The sequence below is a fragment of the Oryza glaberrima genome, chromosome 2 (assembly GCF_000147395.1).
Source record: "Oryza glaberrima chromosome 2, OglaRS2, whole genome shotgun sequence".
Classification (NCBI taxonomy): domain Eukaryota; kingdom Viridiplantae; phylum Streptophyta; class Magnoliopsida; order Poales; family Poaceae; genus Oryza; species Oryza glaberrima.
In genome coordinates this window covers 18,512,944-18,533,000 of record NC_068327.1, presented here as the reverse complement: position 1 = coordinate 18,533,000, position 20,057 = coordinate 18,512,944, and the positions used below count along the sequence as shown (strand labels likewise).

Genomic DNA, 20,057 nt, shown 5'->3' with positions numbered 1-20,057 from the left:
AATCAATATATCAGGGCTCTTCAATCCTTATAAATAGCCTACACCCCTTGCCCGCCACTTCCACGATCAGCAAGTTTCTCTCTGTGTGTGTGTCAGTGTCAACTTTTCATCTTTGCCCGCGCTGCAAAACCAACCAGCGACATCGAACGATCCATCCATCACCGATGGCGGGAAGCGACATGGACGACCTCGTCGCGCGGTTCATGGACATCACCATGCGCGACAGTCGAGACGCCGCAGCTAACCACATCAGCTCATGCCGCGGCAGCCTCGACGACGCCCTCGCCCTCTACTTCGCCGCCGCCGACGACGAGACCCCCATCCGCCCGCCCATCCCGACCCGCACCGAGAGGCTCTACGGCGACGACGACGACGACCACGGGCATCTCACGGCCACGCCACCGCCACCGCCGCCCCCGCCGGTGCCCGTCGTCCGCCCGCCAATGCCGGTCCCTGCGCGCACGGAGAGCTTTTTCCAAGACGCCGGGTATCTCAGGGCCGTGCTCGGCAACAGCAACGTGGTGGAGGAGGAAGACGGCGACGCGGCGTCGGACTACGGCGAGGCGGCGGAGGGGGAGGAGGCGTGCAGCGTGCGCGTCAGGTTCCCCGACGGGCGGGTGGTGCAGAAGGAGTTCGGCGCGGCACGGCCGGTGGAGGCGCTCTTCCGATACTGCCACCGCCACTCGGTTTCGGCGGCCGGCGGCGGGAGGCGGGCGTTCCGGCTGGTGCGGTTCGCCGGCGCGGCGTCGGAGGAGATTCGCCGGGGCGACGCCACGTTCCAGCAGCTGGGCCTCCACTGCTGGACCCTTCACCTCCTCTTCGGGCTCGGCCCACGGGCCCACAGTGACGGACACTGACTGAACAACTCCCGAGTCCGAGACTATTATTGTTGTCTTCGTCCACGGCGTTCCTGCTGTATTCGCCAAATTCTTTTGTTTTTGTCTCGTTATGAGAGCAAATTTCGAATTCAATTCGTGTCAGATTCTTACTTGAATTTTAATTTGTGTTAAACGCTTAGAAGGTTCTTAAGAGAGGCACCAAAGGGAAGCCTAGATGACCATGCACCAAGTGGACTTGACACTATGTGCCAAATTGATAGTACTAGTATTTATAATTATTTACTCCCTCCGTCTTAAAATATAGCTATTTGAAAGTGTCATCCTAAAATATAGCTATTTGAAAGTGGATGAGATATATCTAGTCCAATAAATTTAGACAAGGGACAGATTCATTGGACTAGGATATACACATCTAGTCCCAAGTTGTTATATTTTAGGATGTAGGTAGTAGTATACTTCATAAGTAAAGATTCTTGTTTGAACATTGGCCGTCTGCTACATGTCGCAATGCAGCCATTGGCATGTATTTGCGTAACATCAAATGCTTAGATTCAGATGTAATACGACCAAACGAGGACAGCAATCTCACGAGTTAGAACAATTCGTTTGGTGCAAGGGGCCGCAGGCATACAACAGAGGGCACACAAACTACATAGAGATGTTGATTTACATATGAAGGTCGATAGATACGGTCAAAGTTCCCTGAAGACAAAATCGGAACTCCTCTGCACACAACTTAAAAGAGGAGACCTCAACTCAAAATGGAACATAGATGAAGACGCCAGAAAAGGTTCCAAAAGAAAATGCAGGGAAAGACTTCCTCTCCACACCACCACTAAAAACTCATGTAAATTGTCTCCTTGCTCTCCTCTCTCTCTCTCTCTCTCTCTCCCCTCAGCACAGTTACTGGAAACTGCTATACAACATGGGGTTAATACATTCTTAAAAAGTGACCAAAATCTGGAAGCTCTCGCTGCGCCTTTCACCTTTCTCGGCCTTCAGGTTAATATGATAATGGTAGGTTCAGGGGAAACTGGAAGCACCCTCTCTGTCTCTCTATCCATGTTTCCATCAGGGACAAAATGTTGCAGCAATCTAGCCAAGTCTTCGGTAACCCGCATTCATGGAAGTTAATAAATACAGATTGGGGGTCATACCAAAAAAACCAAAGTTGGGGGGGAAAAAGGGCGGAAAACTGGGAAATGGAAACCGCGTCGCAAAAGTTATGATTTGGGATTTGGGGGTTAGTGATCCAGAGCAGTTGTGTTACTCAGTCCTTGGCAGGCCCTGTAGTATCAACTCCATTGGTAGAAGTGTCACAATTAACCGAGGTGATTGAGATGTCCTGGTGGCTTTCTTCGCCAGAGGAAGCTCGCGATCTCCCTGACCTGGCTCGGATGTTTGTACCCATAGGGAATGGTTCCTAATGGACAACAAAAGGACAAAAGGTGTTAATCATATAGTTAAAGGAATAGCAATCTGCATGGAACAATAAACCTTTCAGAGCTAAGATAAAAGGTTCTGAAAGACCAAACAAGAATGACTAGTGATTATGGAGCAAACTCAGTGCCATTAGGAGAGAATAATAAGTAACAGATACTATTATCTTCTAGTTCCCAAAGAAATGAGAAGGAATGGTGCTTGCAACTGTAATATATAGGAAAGAGACCATGACATGGCATGCAAAAGAAAAAAAGAGAGTGAGAAGGAACCCACAATGTGGCATGAAATTTGGAACTGCAGAACAGAAACAACCACAAAATATAGGTCTATTTGTGATAAAATACATTCAAATACAGCAGAAAAGGCCTGCTAACAAAAAAGAACTTGCCATAAAACAGCAAACTGTGTCCAAGTGTCATCTGCTGCTTTAACTCCATTTATCAACGAGAGAGAGAGAGAGAGAGAGAGAGAGAGAGAGAGAGAGAGAGAGAGAGAGAGAGATCATACCTGATCTCCTGCATTAGGACCATCCGAATGGAATAGTATGGGGCGGCAGCGCTTGTCCTCATTCATCAAACTGGAGTTCTGGAAGTGAGCAATAAGAGCTGATTTCCCTTGGATTCTAGCATAAGCAAGTGATGCCACTTTCTCACTGTTAAACTTTTCCCACTTCTTGCCATTGAACGTCTGCAAAAAAGGGATGAGGGCACAATATTGATTTATTTCAAATTGGATAATGTACAATGTCCAAAGTTGACAAGCCGCATGCAGAACGTAAGCTATTGCCTTCATGCGACTAGCACTTGATAATGGTTTCTCTTGGCTAGCTGGCTGCAGGAGCAAGCCACGGGCATTGCTGCTTCGGGCAGCAGCTGGCTGTGGTGCAGTTGCAGCCAGCTCAGCTGGGCAGGCCCTATAGATAGTATCTCTCACCTGATAAAATGGAATGATATGCTGAGGATTGGTCATATTGATGAAAGCATAGCCTACATTGCACTTGTTCTGAAAAGTAGGACACATCCCATTCAGTAATTCGATTAGGCAAGACTATCTGAACAAATATGATGTATTAGTTGCATACTAAATAAATCTAGATCACCTTGAAGTCAATTGGTAGGTAAATAAAATCATAAGTCCCTTTATGATTTTCATCAATAGCAGCTAGAAGCATCTTTGAGGTGTACCTGGAATCCCAAGTCAATTAGAAATACATGAAAATGAGAGAAAAGAAGGCAAAGGCAAGAAAAAAAAATGAACCTAAATTAACAGTTGTTACACATACTTGTTTGGGATATTCTTTATCATCAGCGTAGTCCGGGAGTCATCACCACGAACAATGCGGTCAACATCAAGCTCATATTGCTTTTTATTATCAGACTGATTACCATTTGAATCATTTCTTCGGCTCCTCATCCGTTCACCAGGTGAATCAAAGGATGGAAGGGGAACCATAGGATTCCTTCCATGGAACATCGAACCTCTCTGCTGAGGAGATGGACCACCAATCTGTGCAGGAGACACAGTTGGGTCCATGCAATTCCCTCCAGTTTGAGGGTATATGTTATTAAGCTCCATCGAGTGAAGCTGAGGACTACCAGGAAATCCCATGCTTCCCACACTACCAGGATGGAAATTTGGTGCTTCTGTCAATTCCCCTGCATAGCCATGCCGCCTATCCCAAAGTGATGGGTTGATCGCTGGTGCCGATCCTACATGGAGATGGTGCATGGGAAGCACATTGTCAATCATGTGCGACGATGGTGCTCTTGGAACTCCATGCATTTGTGCAGGGGAGCGAGATGGAACATTGTTTACAAATGATCCAGGGCTTGGCCATAGAACAGGAGAATTTGGGTGATGATGGAAGTTACTTGAATTATTCCACATTAACTGGTGACCACGGACAGAAGAACTTCCACTTCTTGAAAATCCAAGAGCTGCAAGTGAAAAAAAAATACACATTCAAGGAATGATTAGATAACATATAAGGCTTGTAGATTGATCCAGATGTAATTTCTTTCATCCAAACATTACACAACTTTCATTGGTTTGAGAAACGAAATGTGTTTGGTCGATCACCACCTCATCCCACAAAAGCATGTAATTATAGAAAACGAGGAATGATGTCATCCCACCAAAATCATGGCATGACCCATGATGGAACCAACATATCCTAGGATAGTTCAGTTCCTCTTAACATAACAGATTTTTCAAACAAAGGAGATTAGGATATACAAATTACCTCCTTCCGCACGATCAAATGAATGTCCATTGAGGTTGCCGGAACCCACTTTATGGAGATGTCTGTTGTCCACAGCTTCAGCTGTCCTCGAGTTGGTTCCATTGACAACTTGTGCCATGCTGTTTAAGTTGTAAGGGACACCATTGTTCACTCCATTGTGGACTTCAGGCAGAGAATGAGGATGAAGAGCACTCATGCCCTGAAAACTATAGTTCATATGCCCATTCATCCGACCTAGAGATTGGCTGATCTCACCAAGGGCAGCCTGGTTACTATGAGTTGCACCGGATGAAATTCCAATTGGAGTGGACAAACTTTGTGGTATGGTAGAAGATAGGCCTGGAAAAGATGTTTCTCTGAACTGGCTTATTGATGTCTGAATTCCAGAATGCATACCCTGGATACTTCCATTTTCATGACCAGTTGAAGTTATTGTTGCCAAATTAGTAGAACCTTGAAATATAACCATCCGTGTCAGAAAATGCACCTATCAGCAAAACATACATTGAGATGAAAAAGGAAAACAGCATACCAAACGAAGCAATTGGAGGGCTACTTGTGCTTGGACTCCCCAGTTTGCATACACCAAACTCTTCCTGACACAATTCTGAAGACATATGCTGCGACAAGCTGTGATAGAGAGCATTGAAATCAGTCAAAGCAATAGCTACAATTAAAATACTCAGAGAAATGCCATTCTACCAACATGTTTGACATTTTTTTCGTTTATTCAATATGCTGCATTCAACTAAACTATTCCTGCACAGCTCAGCATGAACATTATGTGGATAAGAAACTCAAACATAAAAGAAGATACACTATGCATTCAAAATATATACTCTATACTCTTTTAAAAGACCTCAATGGTTGTGGGGAGTGGTGAATCTGCCACCACCCACCACCACTGCCATGTGAGTCCCCCAAACAGTGAGGTAGGTGGACTTTTGTCCCTTTCCTAACCTCAAGCCGTCTAACAGGGAAAACAAATTGGAGGTGAAAATGACGACAAAAAATATGACCCTAAGATTTACATTGAGGATAGTTTTATATTAATTTTTGAGGCTTTAGAGTGTGCAGTGTGGTTCTCTAATAATTAATTCCCATTGCAATGTATGGGCATTCAGCTAGTATGTCAAAAATGTTAAAATGGTGAATATGTATGTTATAAAAGTGATGAAGAAAGTAGTAGTAAGAACTAAAAAGAAAACAGCAAACAGAGTATTATCACTGTTGACAAGACCCAAATGACTTACCGCCTAGCAGCACCCAGACGGCTGGTCTCCAATTTGATTTTCTTGCCTGCAATATCATTCCTGTTTAATGCACGAAGTGCAGCTTCAGCTGCTCTGACATCATAAAATTCTATTATTTTGTGATGACCCTTCTGTGGAGTGTCACGAATCTGCAAATAGAACTAGTGAGTCATACTTCTAGCTATAATAGTAGTCAGCAAATGAAATACCGTACCTCCTTTATTTCACCATAGTCACCAAAGATCTTATGTAGATCATCATTTGTTAAAGATAGGTCAACGTTAAAAAGTACAATAGTTCCCTGGTTAATGTCTTTCTCCGAAGGATTGTCCTGTGGGGAAAGAAAAGCAAATGTGCTCAATTTTAGTGCATATCTAGAATAATAACATTCTAAGCACAAGAACAGGCAACAGAAAATGCAGATAAGCATTTTCAGTTAAGTGGCAATTGATGATTTGATGGTTACCTTCGGAATGGAATAATGTATGTCAAGTTTCCTACGCCTCAGTGCCTTGTTTTGAAGCTCCATCTTGGCATTCAGCGCTGACCTTATATCATAGTAAGATATCATCACAAAACCACGATGTTTACAGGCAGTATAAAGGGCACGGATATCTCCGAAATGCTGCATAGAAGAACAGATGGCTTCTCAGATGTCAAATCTGTTGTAACAGAAGAGTGACTCAAAGAAGAAGAAATAAGTAACTAACCTCAAATAGGAGCTTCAATTCAGAGTCCTCAACATTACTATTAATGTTTCGAACAAAAAGAGTTCTCGAAGGCTGTTCCCGGTATAGATGTTCACCATTCAACACACCATTTAACAAACCAATTCCATCATTAGCACTGCCATTAAATTCTTGCAGTTTTTTATTTTCATCAGTTTCGAGTTCCATCCCGCCTCCAGTGTAGAATATATCATCATCAGCATCATCCCGGTTGTTAGCGTTGGTTGGATACCCAACTTCATCAACAACACCTGATAACAGGTCATCATCATCAGGAAGAAGATTTCCAATTATTTGGGCCTCAATTTCCTCGGTCAACTCAAAGGGCTCATCATCAACATGGTTTAGGTCAACCTTTTCAATTGACTGACCGACAAGACCATTCTTGGATGTTAATCTCACTGCACAGGTTACAAATAAAATTAGACAGTGGTCAATGATTGGAAATTGGAGATAACATATTACAATAGAATAAAGGTTGAACCAGAGTGCAGACTTTTTTTTGGCAAAAGAATGTACAAGAATAACAGACGGACTACGATACCAAACTAAAGTGGATTGATTCTTTTAGCCACTAGAAAGAAACAGGAGATAAAGGAGGCAAGATTCTTATGGAAAAAGGGGAAGGGAATGAAAGTCATTTCATTTTACTACCCTTTCATTTCAGTTGTACTTTTTGTTTTACTTTTGTACATTTCTATTAATTCATGAGAAGCATTAAGTATAGAATGTAAGATCGTAAGGAAGCGTTGTAGTTGCCAATACATATGTCATGTGATGGTATATTTCAGCACATTTACTATCAATGGAATGGAAATTTCTCGAGTCTGTGTTTCATAGAATCAAGCATTTTGATGAAGCAAATGCAAATGATAAAGAAAAACCACTCACATTTCTTGTCAAAAATATCTGATACAGAGCTTGAGAAAAGCCCATTCTCGTTATAGGCACCATTCGGATTAATCCTCCCATCAGAAAATAAAGCTGCCGACTTCAAAGATGAATCAGTTTGGCGGCCAGTTTCTTGATCAGGTCTCCAAGGAGATGGTGGCAAGTTAGCATGCCTCTCTTGACCGAATAGCTTGTGCTCAAGGCTAAATGCAGCTCCCTGGTCTCTTAGTTTATATGGTTGTAGAAGTTCTAGTCGACCAGCCATCCTTGTCCCAATAGGTTGAGGTTTTTCAATTGGTGAAGATGCAACAGACTTGCTTCCTGTCAATATTGGAAACCCACCTAGTTATGAGAAAATATCATGGGAAACCCACATATTTATGAACCATCACATTATCAAAGACTCAAAGAGTAGTACAATAGAACAAAGAAAGTAACCATAACAAGAAAAAACACAACAACCAATTGCATATATAAGAAGAACATGCATGTTTATTTATTTATTTATTTATTTATTTATTGCAAATTAATCTAACATAAATAGAGGGGAAAATACTTAAAACCAATGTTCACCAAGGCACTAATCAGGTGGCAAGGCCAGCACCTAGTGTTAACTCAATTTAGGCAGGCTAGATGGCTGTCAAGGCCAGGTAAACCTTTCAAAGAAAGCCCTCCAATAGATGGTTTGTAATTCATGCAGAAAAAAGAGCCAATAAATGTCCCCAAAGTTTTGCTATCCATGCATAAAGAAACGACTAAGTACATGCCCCCAACAGCGTGAAAATTTACAGCTGCAACCGCAAGGCATACTAATAGACAAATGTAGAACAAAACCCAGTATAAGTTAAATCAAACTCAGCACTAACCCATGTGATGAGGTAATGACTCCTGCTTCCAAAATCCAACTTGCCTCTGCAAAGATAGAAGAAGAGATGAACATGGTGAGAGAAAAATTAGTACAAATTATAGATATTCATCATAATGAATATATAAACATGGTGAGAATAATTGGTAAAGATTTGTATATATGAATCATAACCAGGTCACCAGGAAAGGCTAAACAAATAAAATTTCCAGACAGATCACCATTAGCCATCACATAGAAAAGACTTCCAGAAGGAAGATTTGGACCAAAATTATCGCAATTATGGAGGAGTACCTCTGTGGGGAGACGAAGCTCCTCCGAGAAGGAGGATGCAGCCAAGGTGGGGTGGCTGTACTGGGACATGTGATGCCTCTGATCCATGACCTGAGATGGCATCCTGCAAGCGCATAGCCATGGAGCTAGTTAGACAAGGTACCAGTCGACACATCTGGCAACTAGATTCCACCGGATCAAAGTAGAAATGGCGAAATTTTGCTAAAATCATGTGGTTCTGTGGAAAAAAACATGGCTAACCATGTCAATTCAGCACATAAAAATTTGGATTCCACAGCTTCCAAGCCAGGAAGCAAAAGAAATGTGAAGAATTTTGCGTTCGTAAGCTCCCAAGATGAAAATTTTCGAACGAGAGCCGCCAGATTTGACAAATCCGAGGGAAAAACCCCCCACAGACTTGAGCACGAAATGTTTAATTTCCCGATAAAACAGCGCAGAAGATGTGGAATTTAATGCGCCTCGGGCTCCCAAAGCTCCAAGCAAGCAAGTATCTTGTGATCAAAGAAACCCCACCAAAAATTAAACCGAAATTTGAAGCTCAGATCACAGCAAAAGCTCAAAATTCCCCAACAATTCAAACACCTCCGACCAAAGCTAGGCACAAAAAACAGCACAAAACGAGCAAGGCCTCACCAGATCGGCGCGTGCGGGTCACCTCCCTCCTCTTCAAAACCAAAATCCCCGCACGAATTCGAGAGCGGCGGCACCACCACGCGGACCAGCTGCCCCCATGCCCCCCCCTTTCCCGAGCTGGAATGGACTACGGCCGGATCACCTCTCCCCCCTCAATGCGACGACGACGACGACGAACGCCGCCGGCAAGGAGGACCAACCCCCCGACGCGGCGGGGCGGAGGTGGGGAGAGAGAGAGAGAGAGAGAGACCTCGAGAGCGAAAGAGAACGAACAAAAAAAATTGGGGGTGGGAGAAAGCTACTCCAGCAACGCCCCTACCTAACCCTAGAGGGACGCAACAACAACAGCAGCAGCAGCAGCGACGACGTGCCCCCTCTTCCGGCCGCCGCTCCCCATTCCCCGCCCTCCCCCTCCTCCTCCTCTAGATGCTCGCCGGAACCTGGCCGCTCCGGCGAAGGGCTCCCCTCCCCTCCCCCAGGCAAGGCGGTGGGGGCGGTGAGACGAAAGCGAAGGAAGAGGGCGAGAGGGGGGCGATGTGGGCCAAAGCTGAAGCTCCTACACCTAACCAGCGGCGCGCGGCGCGGCGGCCCGCCTATATACGCGGCCCACCCCCCGCACCCGGTGACCGCCACCGCGGAGCACGGGACCGGGGTGGGGGGGGGGGCACCCGCGCCCACCCTACCCACGGTCGCTGACGCGCGGGACCCACCGCGCCGGGGCGTGGGGCCCACCCTGTCAGTGACGGGTCAGCTGGCGCGACGGGCGGGAGGTTGGGGGAGTTAACTTTGGGTGGTGGGAGTTCGCAGGGAGAGGGAAATTTTTGGTTACGACAGAGCAGAGGGGGTTGCTTGCGCCGGGTATTTAGATGGTTCTCTTTGGATTAGGGATTAGGATCAGGATTAACATTACATTAATAATAATACTATTACTCCGTTATGCAGTGTTTGTAAGTAATGAGGATTAAGTAAGGGCACGCAGAATGAGAGAGCTATTAATATATAAATAATTGAGTTTAAATCATTAAAAATTTTCAAAAGTAGATCCTCCGTATGAAACACACCATTTAGCGATTTAAAAATCGTGCTAATGGAAATCGAAGTAAAATCTACATCTTAATTAAAAAAAGAGACATGGCCCAATTTAAGATAGATGAAGATTGAGTAAGGGAATATAAAGTCATTAGCGTATGATTAATTGAGTTTTTGATTATTACAAAATTGAATAATGGATTTATTTGATATTTTTAAGCTACTTATATAGAAAGTTTTCGTACGGAACATATCGTTTAGCAGTTTGAAAAACGCGCTAACGAAAACTGAAGTAGAATGTGCATCTTATAACTAGAAAATTAGAAAGAATGGTCTAAGCTGCCCTTAATTTTAATTGTTGCCTGTTTTGACAGAGGTTAATTTATTGATATAGTTATTTTGCCCCCTTTTTTTCTCAAAGTAGTCCATCTGACAGTAAGCAGGGAAGGTCCTTTTCAGTTTCTTGTTTGCTCCGATTGGTTGTGATTTTCTCTAGTCTTGACCCATATCCTTAAGTACTTTTGGGGTAGTACTCCTACTGGTTAATCTAAACTAAGCCTTGTCAATTCGTTTTCATTGGATGGGGTTTGCAAGTTGATTTCAAAATAAGTTTAATTAAGGCGAGTACACCATTTTTTTTTATGTTTGTGTTTAAGATTGATCGCTGGCCTTGGATTTTGTACTACCGACAGCTCAAACTAAGAAAAAGATGCAAACGTTGCTTCTTTCTCTCTCCTTTTTCCTTTTTCTTCTTGTTGGGCCGTAATAAATTATGTTGCTAACTATAGCAGAGATTAAATTACTGAAAACGGTGTATTTGACCATGATAAAATTACGTTCTGAGAGCGATGTATTTGACCATATGGTGTGTCTTTTAGCTCTTGTTTAGTTGCAAACTTTTTCTTCATACTTCTAACTTTTCAATCACATCAAAACTTTCCTACATACATAAATTTCCAACTTTTCCGTCACATCGTTCCAATTTCAATCAAGCTTCCAATTTTGACGTGAACTAAACACACCCTTAGCTAGTGGCTCATGGTTATGCTTTTGCGCACTACTATAAGTTATGAGTTACATAAGTTTAACCGAGTTAGATGTGGGTTTAGTTTGTAGTCGCACCTGCTTCTTTTGTTAACTAGCTCTAATATGTTGGTAATGTAACGGTTATAGAAATATTCGTGTTTTTAGTGAAAGCATGGTTCCTGTCGAAAAGAGGATTCTTCGCTTCTTTCTCTCATGCAAAACTGTGCATGAGACTTTCATCTCGTATGGAATTACAAACATGAGTTCCGTATTTGGTTTAGTGAATGTGGAGATACTACCTTTCTTCTTTCCCTCCTCGGCCTCCGCCTTTGTCCGATTGAGATAGATGCCCATCATGCTCTTTTCTTAGATACTGATTTCACTTTTGCTCAGTTTCAACACATTGATTACATTAGGCGGTTCGACGAGAAAACGATCAATTTTAGATAATGAGAAAAATAGCCTTTTATGCGATTATAAGCAGCAAACACTAACAATATTGTTATACAAACAATGCGTAGGCTGGCCTATTTCCCTCAAATTGCTCAAGTTAGAAATTTTAATCGGAAATAGTCCTATAAATTCTAGTAGTTTATTTTTAGGCAGACAACATATGTTTGATGGAGCACGTTTTGTCAAAGTCATAGCTAAAGATAGATATGTCCAGCATTGATCACCTCAAATACAAATTACTGATACTAGCTACTACTTCTTGGTGCACAAGTTTTGTGACTTCTGCAAGTTATTCCAAAATGAGCATGAAGTATAGTAAAAGAGCTGCTTACCAGTGATTTCTACCAACTTTCTAAAAACTGTAATGCATATGCTTCCAAGTTCATGCAGCACCATGGCCACATTGGTCACCACCAAAGCCATGCATGTTAGTTCTCTATTCCTTTATTTTTTTTTCGAACTGAACTGTACAAGACGGTGCGAGATTTCATATTGATATAGCGAAAAAAAAAACAAAATCATAGCTATAGGAGTCCATGACTAGGAAAAAACAAAAAACTACAAACCACACCACGCGCCTACAAGATCCAACTTTTGTGAGAACCAAAAGAAGTATAACATCCCAACTCTACTCATTTATATCCATGCCTTTAGGTTGGAGAGGGGGAGGGAGAGCACAACCCAGAGTTCCTTTATTTGCCACCTTCGATTTCATACTAACAAAAAATAATAAATTCAACCATTGTTGATGTCAAAAGTATCTAGTACCATTATAGTTCAGATAAGTTAGTCAGCATGTGCATTATTTTTTCATGGCCTGTGTGTTTGCTAAATCCAAGTCGATGTGAGACATGGAAAATGTTTGGACCTTAAGACAAAATGGTACCCACTTCATCCATCTATAAATGTAATATCATCCAAACTTTTTTTTGGAATAGCGACAAAGGAAGGATAAGGAGAAAAAATTCTAAGCGGACAGCCTAGAAACCTAAGCCAAGTCAATCCCCAAGCGTGAGTTTATATGACCTAGGCAGGTGTATTTCTATTATTGTCTTCTCCTATCACATTTTGTAAGGACTATTGCCACAATACCTCAAGTGCGATGGAGTAATATATTAAGATTGTAAGATGACCTCAAGGGCAAAGGAGAACGATTTAATGATGACGATCATGACCATTGGATCTAGATAGAGGAAGAATACAGCTTGTACTATATACTTTTGTGTTTCGACAAATACAGCTAAAATCATGTCAACGTACATGCTAGTGCTTTGTATTTCAATAGATTAGAGCTGTCGAAATCGAATCCACTGCTAGATGATATCGGCTCTTGTAGTTTGTTGGGACGTAAGATGGAGAAGAGGGAAGTGGTAGCCCGTATGAGTACGTGGATGAGATGGTATGATGATAGAGTTGGGTAGCTAAGTGGTAATAGAACCACGAGAGGAGAATACAATGGGTAAGATAAAATGCATAGAGAGCATATTTTATTTGTGCATAGTTGTTGACATGTGGACCAAACTTAGGCACTTTTGATGTAAAAAATTGTTTCATGTCACCCATGGGCCAGCCTTGGAGGAGGGGGTGGCTTATTAAGGGCAGTTGTACTACATGTCTAATCATTATCAATACCTCAATGCAAGTAACATGAAGATGCTAGCAAAAATCCATGGGGAATATCAATAGGAGTTCGCCTCCACAAATTATCTAGCCATCCTTTTTAACATGCCTCATCAATTTTATTGAATGAGCGAATTTTCTTTGTGCACTAGGGCCCTACAAAACCATTATCGAAGCCGAACAGAGTCCCTACCCCTTGTGGGACCTAATCCTAATCGCCATATGCCTATCTCCTATTGGTCTTCTCCCTCGTAGCCCCTCAATGTAATCTAATGCCAGTAGGAGATGCACATGTGCCTATAGAAAAAGATATAGAGATGATTGGATGGATCACAATTCACTAGTTCCATATTGAACATTTCAAGGGTAATTTGGAGTGACCGAGTTAGTTCATCTCTACCATTTGTTTATTATGGACTCTAGGCTTTATGTTATTGGAATTATATCAAATTTTAATGAGTTTTCTCTTTCCTCGAATGAAAACATAACCACCCTTACACTCCCTTCATTTTCTACTTAAATACTATCCATTTTTTCTTACAGAAAAGGGTTGAAAAATGAATTGCACTAACCTAGACTAGACATATGTTAGGCACTTAAACTATACTTGAACTAACCTTAAATTCTTTCTTAATTAAAGGTCGAACAATGACATAAAATAAATTATACTTGATAAACATTTGTAAAAGCTAAAGATACAAATATTGAAACTTGGTTAAAAATAAAGTAGATCCATATACATTAGAAAAACTACAGCAAAAATGAACTAAACTTACAATTTCAAGGATTAGCAATATGCAACAATTTCAGGCGATTAAAATTATTCCAAGCAGGCCCTGATATTCCACTAGTCTAATTACCCTAGTACTAAATAAATTTAATGCAACCATTACATCAAGTAAGTAATCTTCCATAACAATTTAGTCTTTTTATTTTTTATTGGTATGTACAAGATGGATATAAAATAAAATTATTTTAGGAGAGAAGAGGCAGATGATATATACTCCATCCGTTCATAAAAAAAACTCAACCTACAAGGGGATGTGACCCCTCATAGAGTCCTAGGGCCTGTTTAGATCCCCTGGCAAAATTTTACACCCTGTCACATCGAATATTTGGACACATGTATGGAGTATTAAATATAAAAAAAATAACTAATTACACAGATTGCATGTAAATTGCGAGACGAATCTTTTAAGCCTAATTGCGCCATGATTTGATAATGTGGTGCTACATTAAACATTTGCTAATGACGGATTAATTAGGCTTAATAAATTCATCTCACGGTTTACAAGCGGATTCTGTAATTTGTTTTGTTATTAGTCTACGTTTAATACTTCAAATGTGCGTCCGTATACTTTGAAAACTTTATGCCCAAAGAACTAAACACACTTGAACTAAACACACCCCAAGTGGTTATCATGACAACATCTCAAAAACCAAGCACATCTTTGGCGTCGAATACTTTGAATGGACAAGTGAAAGATAATAAAAGAAAAGTTGTAAAACCAGATTCTACTGTAGTAGGAATACTTCTTAGGCCTTATTTGGATCCCAAAAAATTTTGGCCAAAAACATCACATTAAATGTTTGGACACATGCATGTAGCATTAAATGTGGGGAAAAACCAATCGCACAGTTTGCATGTAAATTGCGAGATGAATCTTTTGAGCCTAATTACGCCATGATTTGACAATGTGATGCTACAATAAATATTTGCTAATGACGGATAAATTAGACTTATAAATTCGTCTCGCAGTTTACGGGCGGAATCTGTAATTTATTTTGTTATTAATCTATGTTTAATACTTCAAATGTGTGTCCATATATTTCAAAACTTTTACACCCAAAGAACTAAACACACCCTTATCCTGGATTGTAAAAAAAAAAAAAGCATGGAACCTTTTTGTCAGCAAGAGAGAGAGGGAAAAAAGAGAGAAGAAGAACCATGAACTTGGGCCTGTTTAGTTCCCAACTTTTTCTTCAAACTTCTAACTTTTTCATCACATCAAAACTTTGCTACACACATAAACTTCTAACTTTTCTGTCACATCGTTCTAATTTCAACCAAACTTCTAATTTTGGCGTGAACTAAACACACCCACTGCTGAGCATATCATATCATGCTGGGGCCTACACACATAAACTTCTAACTTTTCCGTCACATCGTTCCAATTTTAATCAAACTTCTAATTTTGACGTGAACTAAACACACCCACTGCTGAGCATATCATATCATGCTGGGGCCTACACACATAAACTTCTAACTTTTCCGTTACATCGTTCCAATTTTAATCAAACTTCTAATTTTGACGTGAACTAAACACACCCACTGCTGAGCATATCATATCATGCTGGGCCCTTGGGGGACCATGCAGTGAGCATCAACAGTGAAACTAAGGGCTCATTTCTTCTGATGCAAGCCTTTGCAGCAACAAAGAATACTCCTAGTATACAATAAAATACTACTAGTAATACATATAAAAACAATCCTATGCATGAAAAAACTGGTACAGGAATCTACTAGCTGTGTCAGGCTGCTGCATAATTTCATTGCCTCCTCCATGGGGCAGCCTTAAATTTCTCTATGCTTTTTTTAACAACAGAGGAAAAGGCATATCTGACAGACTGACGCCTCCCTTCAATCTACCCTGAAACTATTTATTATATGCGTCGTCTAATTATATAAATGCATCTTTATTTATCTCTCTCCTTTTGTCCATGACTGTGTTGCATGGCAATGGCAATTGTATGTCCATGCCCTTTGGCCCCCACATGAACCTATCAGAATAAAGATCAAAGATGCTGCTATCCACAACTTTGGTGCTGGTGTCACACACTGTCACTTGCATGGATTTCTTAGGATTATGCCTATCCATCACTACCGATTGACCAACTGTTGGATTGAAAGGCAAATAATTTTGTAGCTATTTGGAACCAGTTTTTAGGGGTGGGTCGAACCGAAAAGACCGAGACCGAGAAATTCGGTCCTAGGCCCTGAAAGACCGAATTTTGTTCGGTCAATTCGGTTAGTCTTCTCGGTTAACCGAATAGACCGAATTAAAAAAAAGTCTAAATGCAACCTACGATCCACTAAGTTCAATAGGACTAAACTCTAATTTTTCACATCCCTACTTTTTCTAGACATGCAACCTAACAAGAGTCTTATACGTGCTTACGAATTTTTTTTGTGATTTTTTATTGAAAATTTCAATTATTTTTTTGCATATATGAAAATGTTGCTGAATTTCAGTCAGGACCGAGACCGAGACCGAATTTGTCGGTCCTGACATTTTTTTGTTGAAATTTGGTCTTCACTTTTCAAAGACCGAAATGACTGATACACCGAAGATCGAGACCGAAATTTTCGATCAGACCGAATGCCCACCCCTACCAGTTTTAGGTGTTGCCTAAATGTAAAAGCTGCATCTTCCGATACCTAAGAGCAAGTATAATAGTGAGCTATAAGCTTACTATAAACTTAGGTGGAGGAGAGAGGTAGTGAAAAATTAAGGGTGTTGGCTCTCATGCAAGAGCTAGCTTATCACAAGCTCCAAGACAAATACATTAAATGTATAAGTGAGAGATAGAGACAGGAGAAGAAAATTATAGCCAACCGTATAGCTAATCTATTATATATGTTGGTTTTAAGATGGGCTAATAGTAGGAAGTTGGCTATATTATTATTCTTGTTCTAACAGCTGTACAAATATGTGTTGGAAACTTAACTCATGTGAAAACTCGTGTAAACCATAATTAAGAAGTCATCTAAATTAAAAAGATTACGCATGTAGATAAGATGATGTTAAACTACCATGTAAAAAAAATCATGTACAAACTCTCGATTCCGTTTATGAGATATTAAAATAACAATTTGTCATGATGATTCGTTCAATTTTTTTGTTTTTATAGCTTGCAAATGAAGTTGAGTTTGAAAAAAATTACATGGTAGCGTAACATCATCTTGCGTACATGTGTGATTATTTTAGTGAATTTAGACGGCTTTTTATCAGGGTTTACATCAAATTTAACCCAAATTAAGATTTCCACCATATATTTACCACCACAACCCCAGCTTGTTTTAGTTCAAAGGTGAGTGAGAAATTAGCCCAAAACTACACAATTGACAGATAAAACAATCCCTAATTATAAAATAAGATAAGATACGACCATTTGCTAGGTTACCGCAAGGTCGTTTTATAAAAGAGTACCATTGATCTTGACTTGCAAATTTCCCTAACGTTTCTTGGACACATGCACATCAACTCCAGCTTGTTTTCCCCGGAAAAAAAAAGATATATCCAGCTTGCTTAATTATATCGTGTTAGAATGGAGTTAGTTGGGACAAACAAAGGGAGCGAATAAAGGGCAAGGAAAAGGATGCCATGCCTTCCTTGAAAATTCTGTCTCTCCTTTTAAATACTACACCCTCGTGACTTGTGAGGCAATGCGTTGAATACTCAAGTGGTATTCGCATGGTGTTTTCGCTGCTACCGACCGACTTTAAACTCGTACACAGTATTGTACGCTTCATTCAGATAGCGTGTGCAACTAAGCATTACTGTACTATAATTAATATAATAAGGAAAATGTCTATATCACCCTTAGGGCCCTTTCAATCGTAGAAATAAAAAAACAGAGAAATAGAAAAAACGTAGGCCCTGTTCGTTTCTCCTATTAGGAGAGGATAAAATTTTGGATTATTGTGGCACGCTTTTCAAACTGCTAAACGATGTGTTTCGTGTGAAAACTTTCTATATGAAAGTTGTTCTAAAATATCAGATTAATCCATTTTTAAAGTTTGTAATAATTAAAACTAATCACATGTTATTACTATATCATTTTGCGTGAATCATTTAATCTTCATCTTCATCTTCAGGAGATTCAAACACCACCTACAGGAGAATTCTAATAATAATGCAAGTACAAAACAGAGGATTGCAAAACGCAAGGAAAACACAGGAATGACCGTTTGATTGAACCGCAGGAAAAACGTAGGAATTGGATGAGAGAGATAGACTCAAAGAAAAGTTTCCAAGAGGTTGGAGCTCTTACTATATTTCCTCCAAAATCTCTATACGATTATCCATTCCATAAGAATTTAAAAGGATAGGATATGATTTTTAAAGGGTTTCATAGGAAATTTTCCTATAGGATTGGAATTCTCCAAAATTCCTACGTTTTCCCTCCAAATCAAAGGAGCCCTAAAATTTGATTGGAAGTTCGTGCAACATCCTGGGCCCCTTCGGATCGCAAAAATGAAAAAAAACGAAGGAATAAGAAAAACACAGAATACTAATAAGAATAGAAGTGTAAAACAGAGTATTGCAAAACACAAGAATGACCGTTCGATTGGATCTTAGTAAAAACACATGAATCGGATAAGAGAGATAGTCTCAAAAAAAATTCCAAGAGTTTTGAGCTTTTGCTAAGACACCGTTTGATTCAAAGGAAATTCATAGGAATTTTAGATGATTCATTCCTATAGGATTTTTTTCCTATATAGCCCTTTGAATTAAAGAAATGAATACTATGGAATGCCTAATGCCATATAAGTTTTGGAGGAAAACTAACATGAGGTTCTACCTCATGAAAACTTTCCTTTTAAGTCTTTATCTCTTCTCTAATTCCTGTGGTTTTCCTACGGTCCAATCAAATGGCCATTCTTGTGTTTTTCTTGTGCTTTGTAATCCTCTGTTTTTGTTGACGGTCGTTATAGACCAATTTCGACCGTGGATACTTCCAAAAATAATGGAGAACCAGTAATGCTTGCATGCATATTTATTTAGAAATAATCTAGTTCCACTTGTACTTGGCAAAGCCATTTGTTTATAGGAGATCACTATATAAATGGAGTAGAAATGATGAAAAATAATCGTTCAACCAATCAGAGGTCAACATGTGGCGTACATATGGATGGATAGGCCCACAAATCCATTGAAACACCTGCAAATGGACCTAACCACTATGCCACTGGGCCGAGGATCCATCTAAAGATATTCTGGAGGAATCACTGGGCCAGGGAGGCCTGCCAGGGGTCGGTCACCCAGCACCAGCTCCGCTGGCCCAAGCCCAAGCTAAGGTAGGTAGTAACCGCCTTCCAATAACGGTTACTACTGGTATTAGCGCTCCCAACTGTCATAAACAGCTATAAAAGGACCTCATCTACTTCACTTTTAGACACACCAAGAAGGAATCAAGTGAAGAAGCTCTTTAGTTTACATATTTTGCTCTAGTGCTAGTAGAGTTAGAATTAGAATAGTCTTCCTTAGTTCTTCAAGTCTTTTGGAGAATTTGGGTATGGTTCTAGTAACTCTTCCCCCTCTTATAAGACTTTATTCATTAATGAAATATTCTTCTTTATATAGTTTTGGTCCTTTACTTTATTTACATAATTATTCGAGTACCAACTTTAGTTTATACTTCACTCGTATGAATTGTGTGGCTAGCTTACCAGAGATATGCAATGATATTGGCTTAGTGTTCATTTATGTGGTTGCTCTATATCATCTGCAGAGACATAGTGTCAGGGTTATGGATACCACATACCTAATAGTAGTTGATTAAATCTCGGCAGGACCCACCACATACCATTCCTTATACGGAAACAACCTTTGGATATAGGAGGAGTTCCGGATAAGGAAAGACAACCAGAGTTCTACATGGAAACGGCAAGGACTACTCGGATTGTATCCATATTGGTTTCCCTAGTTCTACTTGGACAAGGGGACACCTATGGGT

At 40.5% G+C, this 20,057-nt stretch overlaps 1 protein-coding gene across 1 annotated transcript; it reads right to left on the bottom strand.

Annotated features, from left to right (window-relative positions):
• Positions 1 to 1,488: 1,488 nt before the first annotated feature.
• Positions 1,489 to 9,727, bottom strand: LOC127761652 (protein MEI2-like 4). Its single transcript, XM_052285978.1, has 15 exons — positions 9,189 to 9,727; positions 8,556 to 8,658; positions 8,263 to 8,308; positions 7,397 to 7,717; positions 6,488 to 6,906; positions 6,244 to 6,402; positions 5,992 to 6,108; positions 5,778 to 5,926; positions 5,057 to 5,154; positions 4,525 to 4,977; positions 3,565 to 4,219; positions 3,382 to 3,466; positions 3,216 to 3,284; positions 2,790 to 2,969; positions 1,489 to 2,262 (listed from the first exon to the last, which is right to left on the bottom strand). The coding sequence occupies exons 2-15, from the start codon at positions 8,655 to 8,657 to the stop codon at positions 2,110 to 2,112; spliced, it is 3,006 nt and encodes a 1,001-aa protein (XP_052141938.1). The 5' UTR covers position 8,658; positions 9,189 to 9,727; the 3' UTR covers positions 1,489 to 2,109.
• Between the last annotated feature and the right edge of the window lie 10,330 nt (positions 9,728 to 20,057).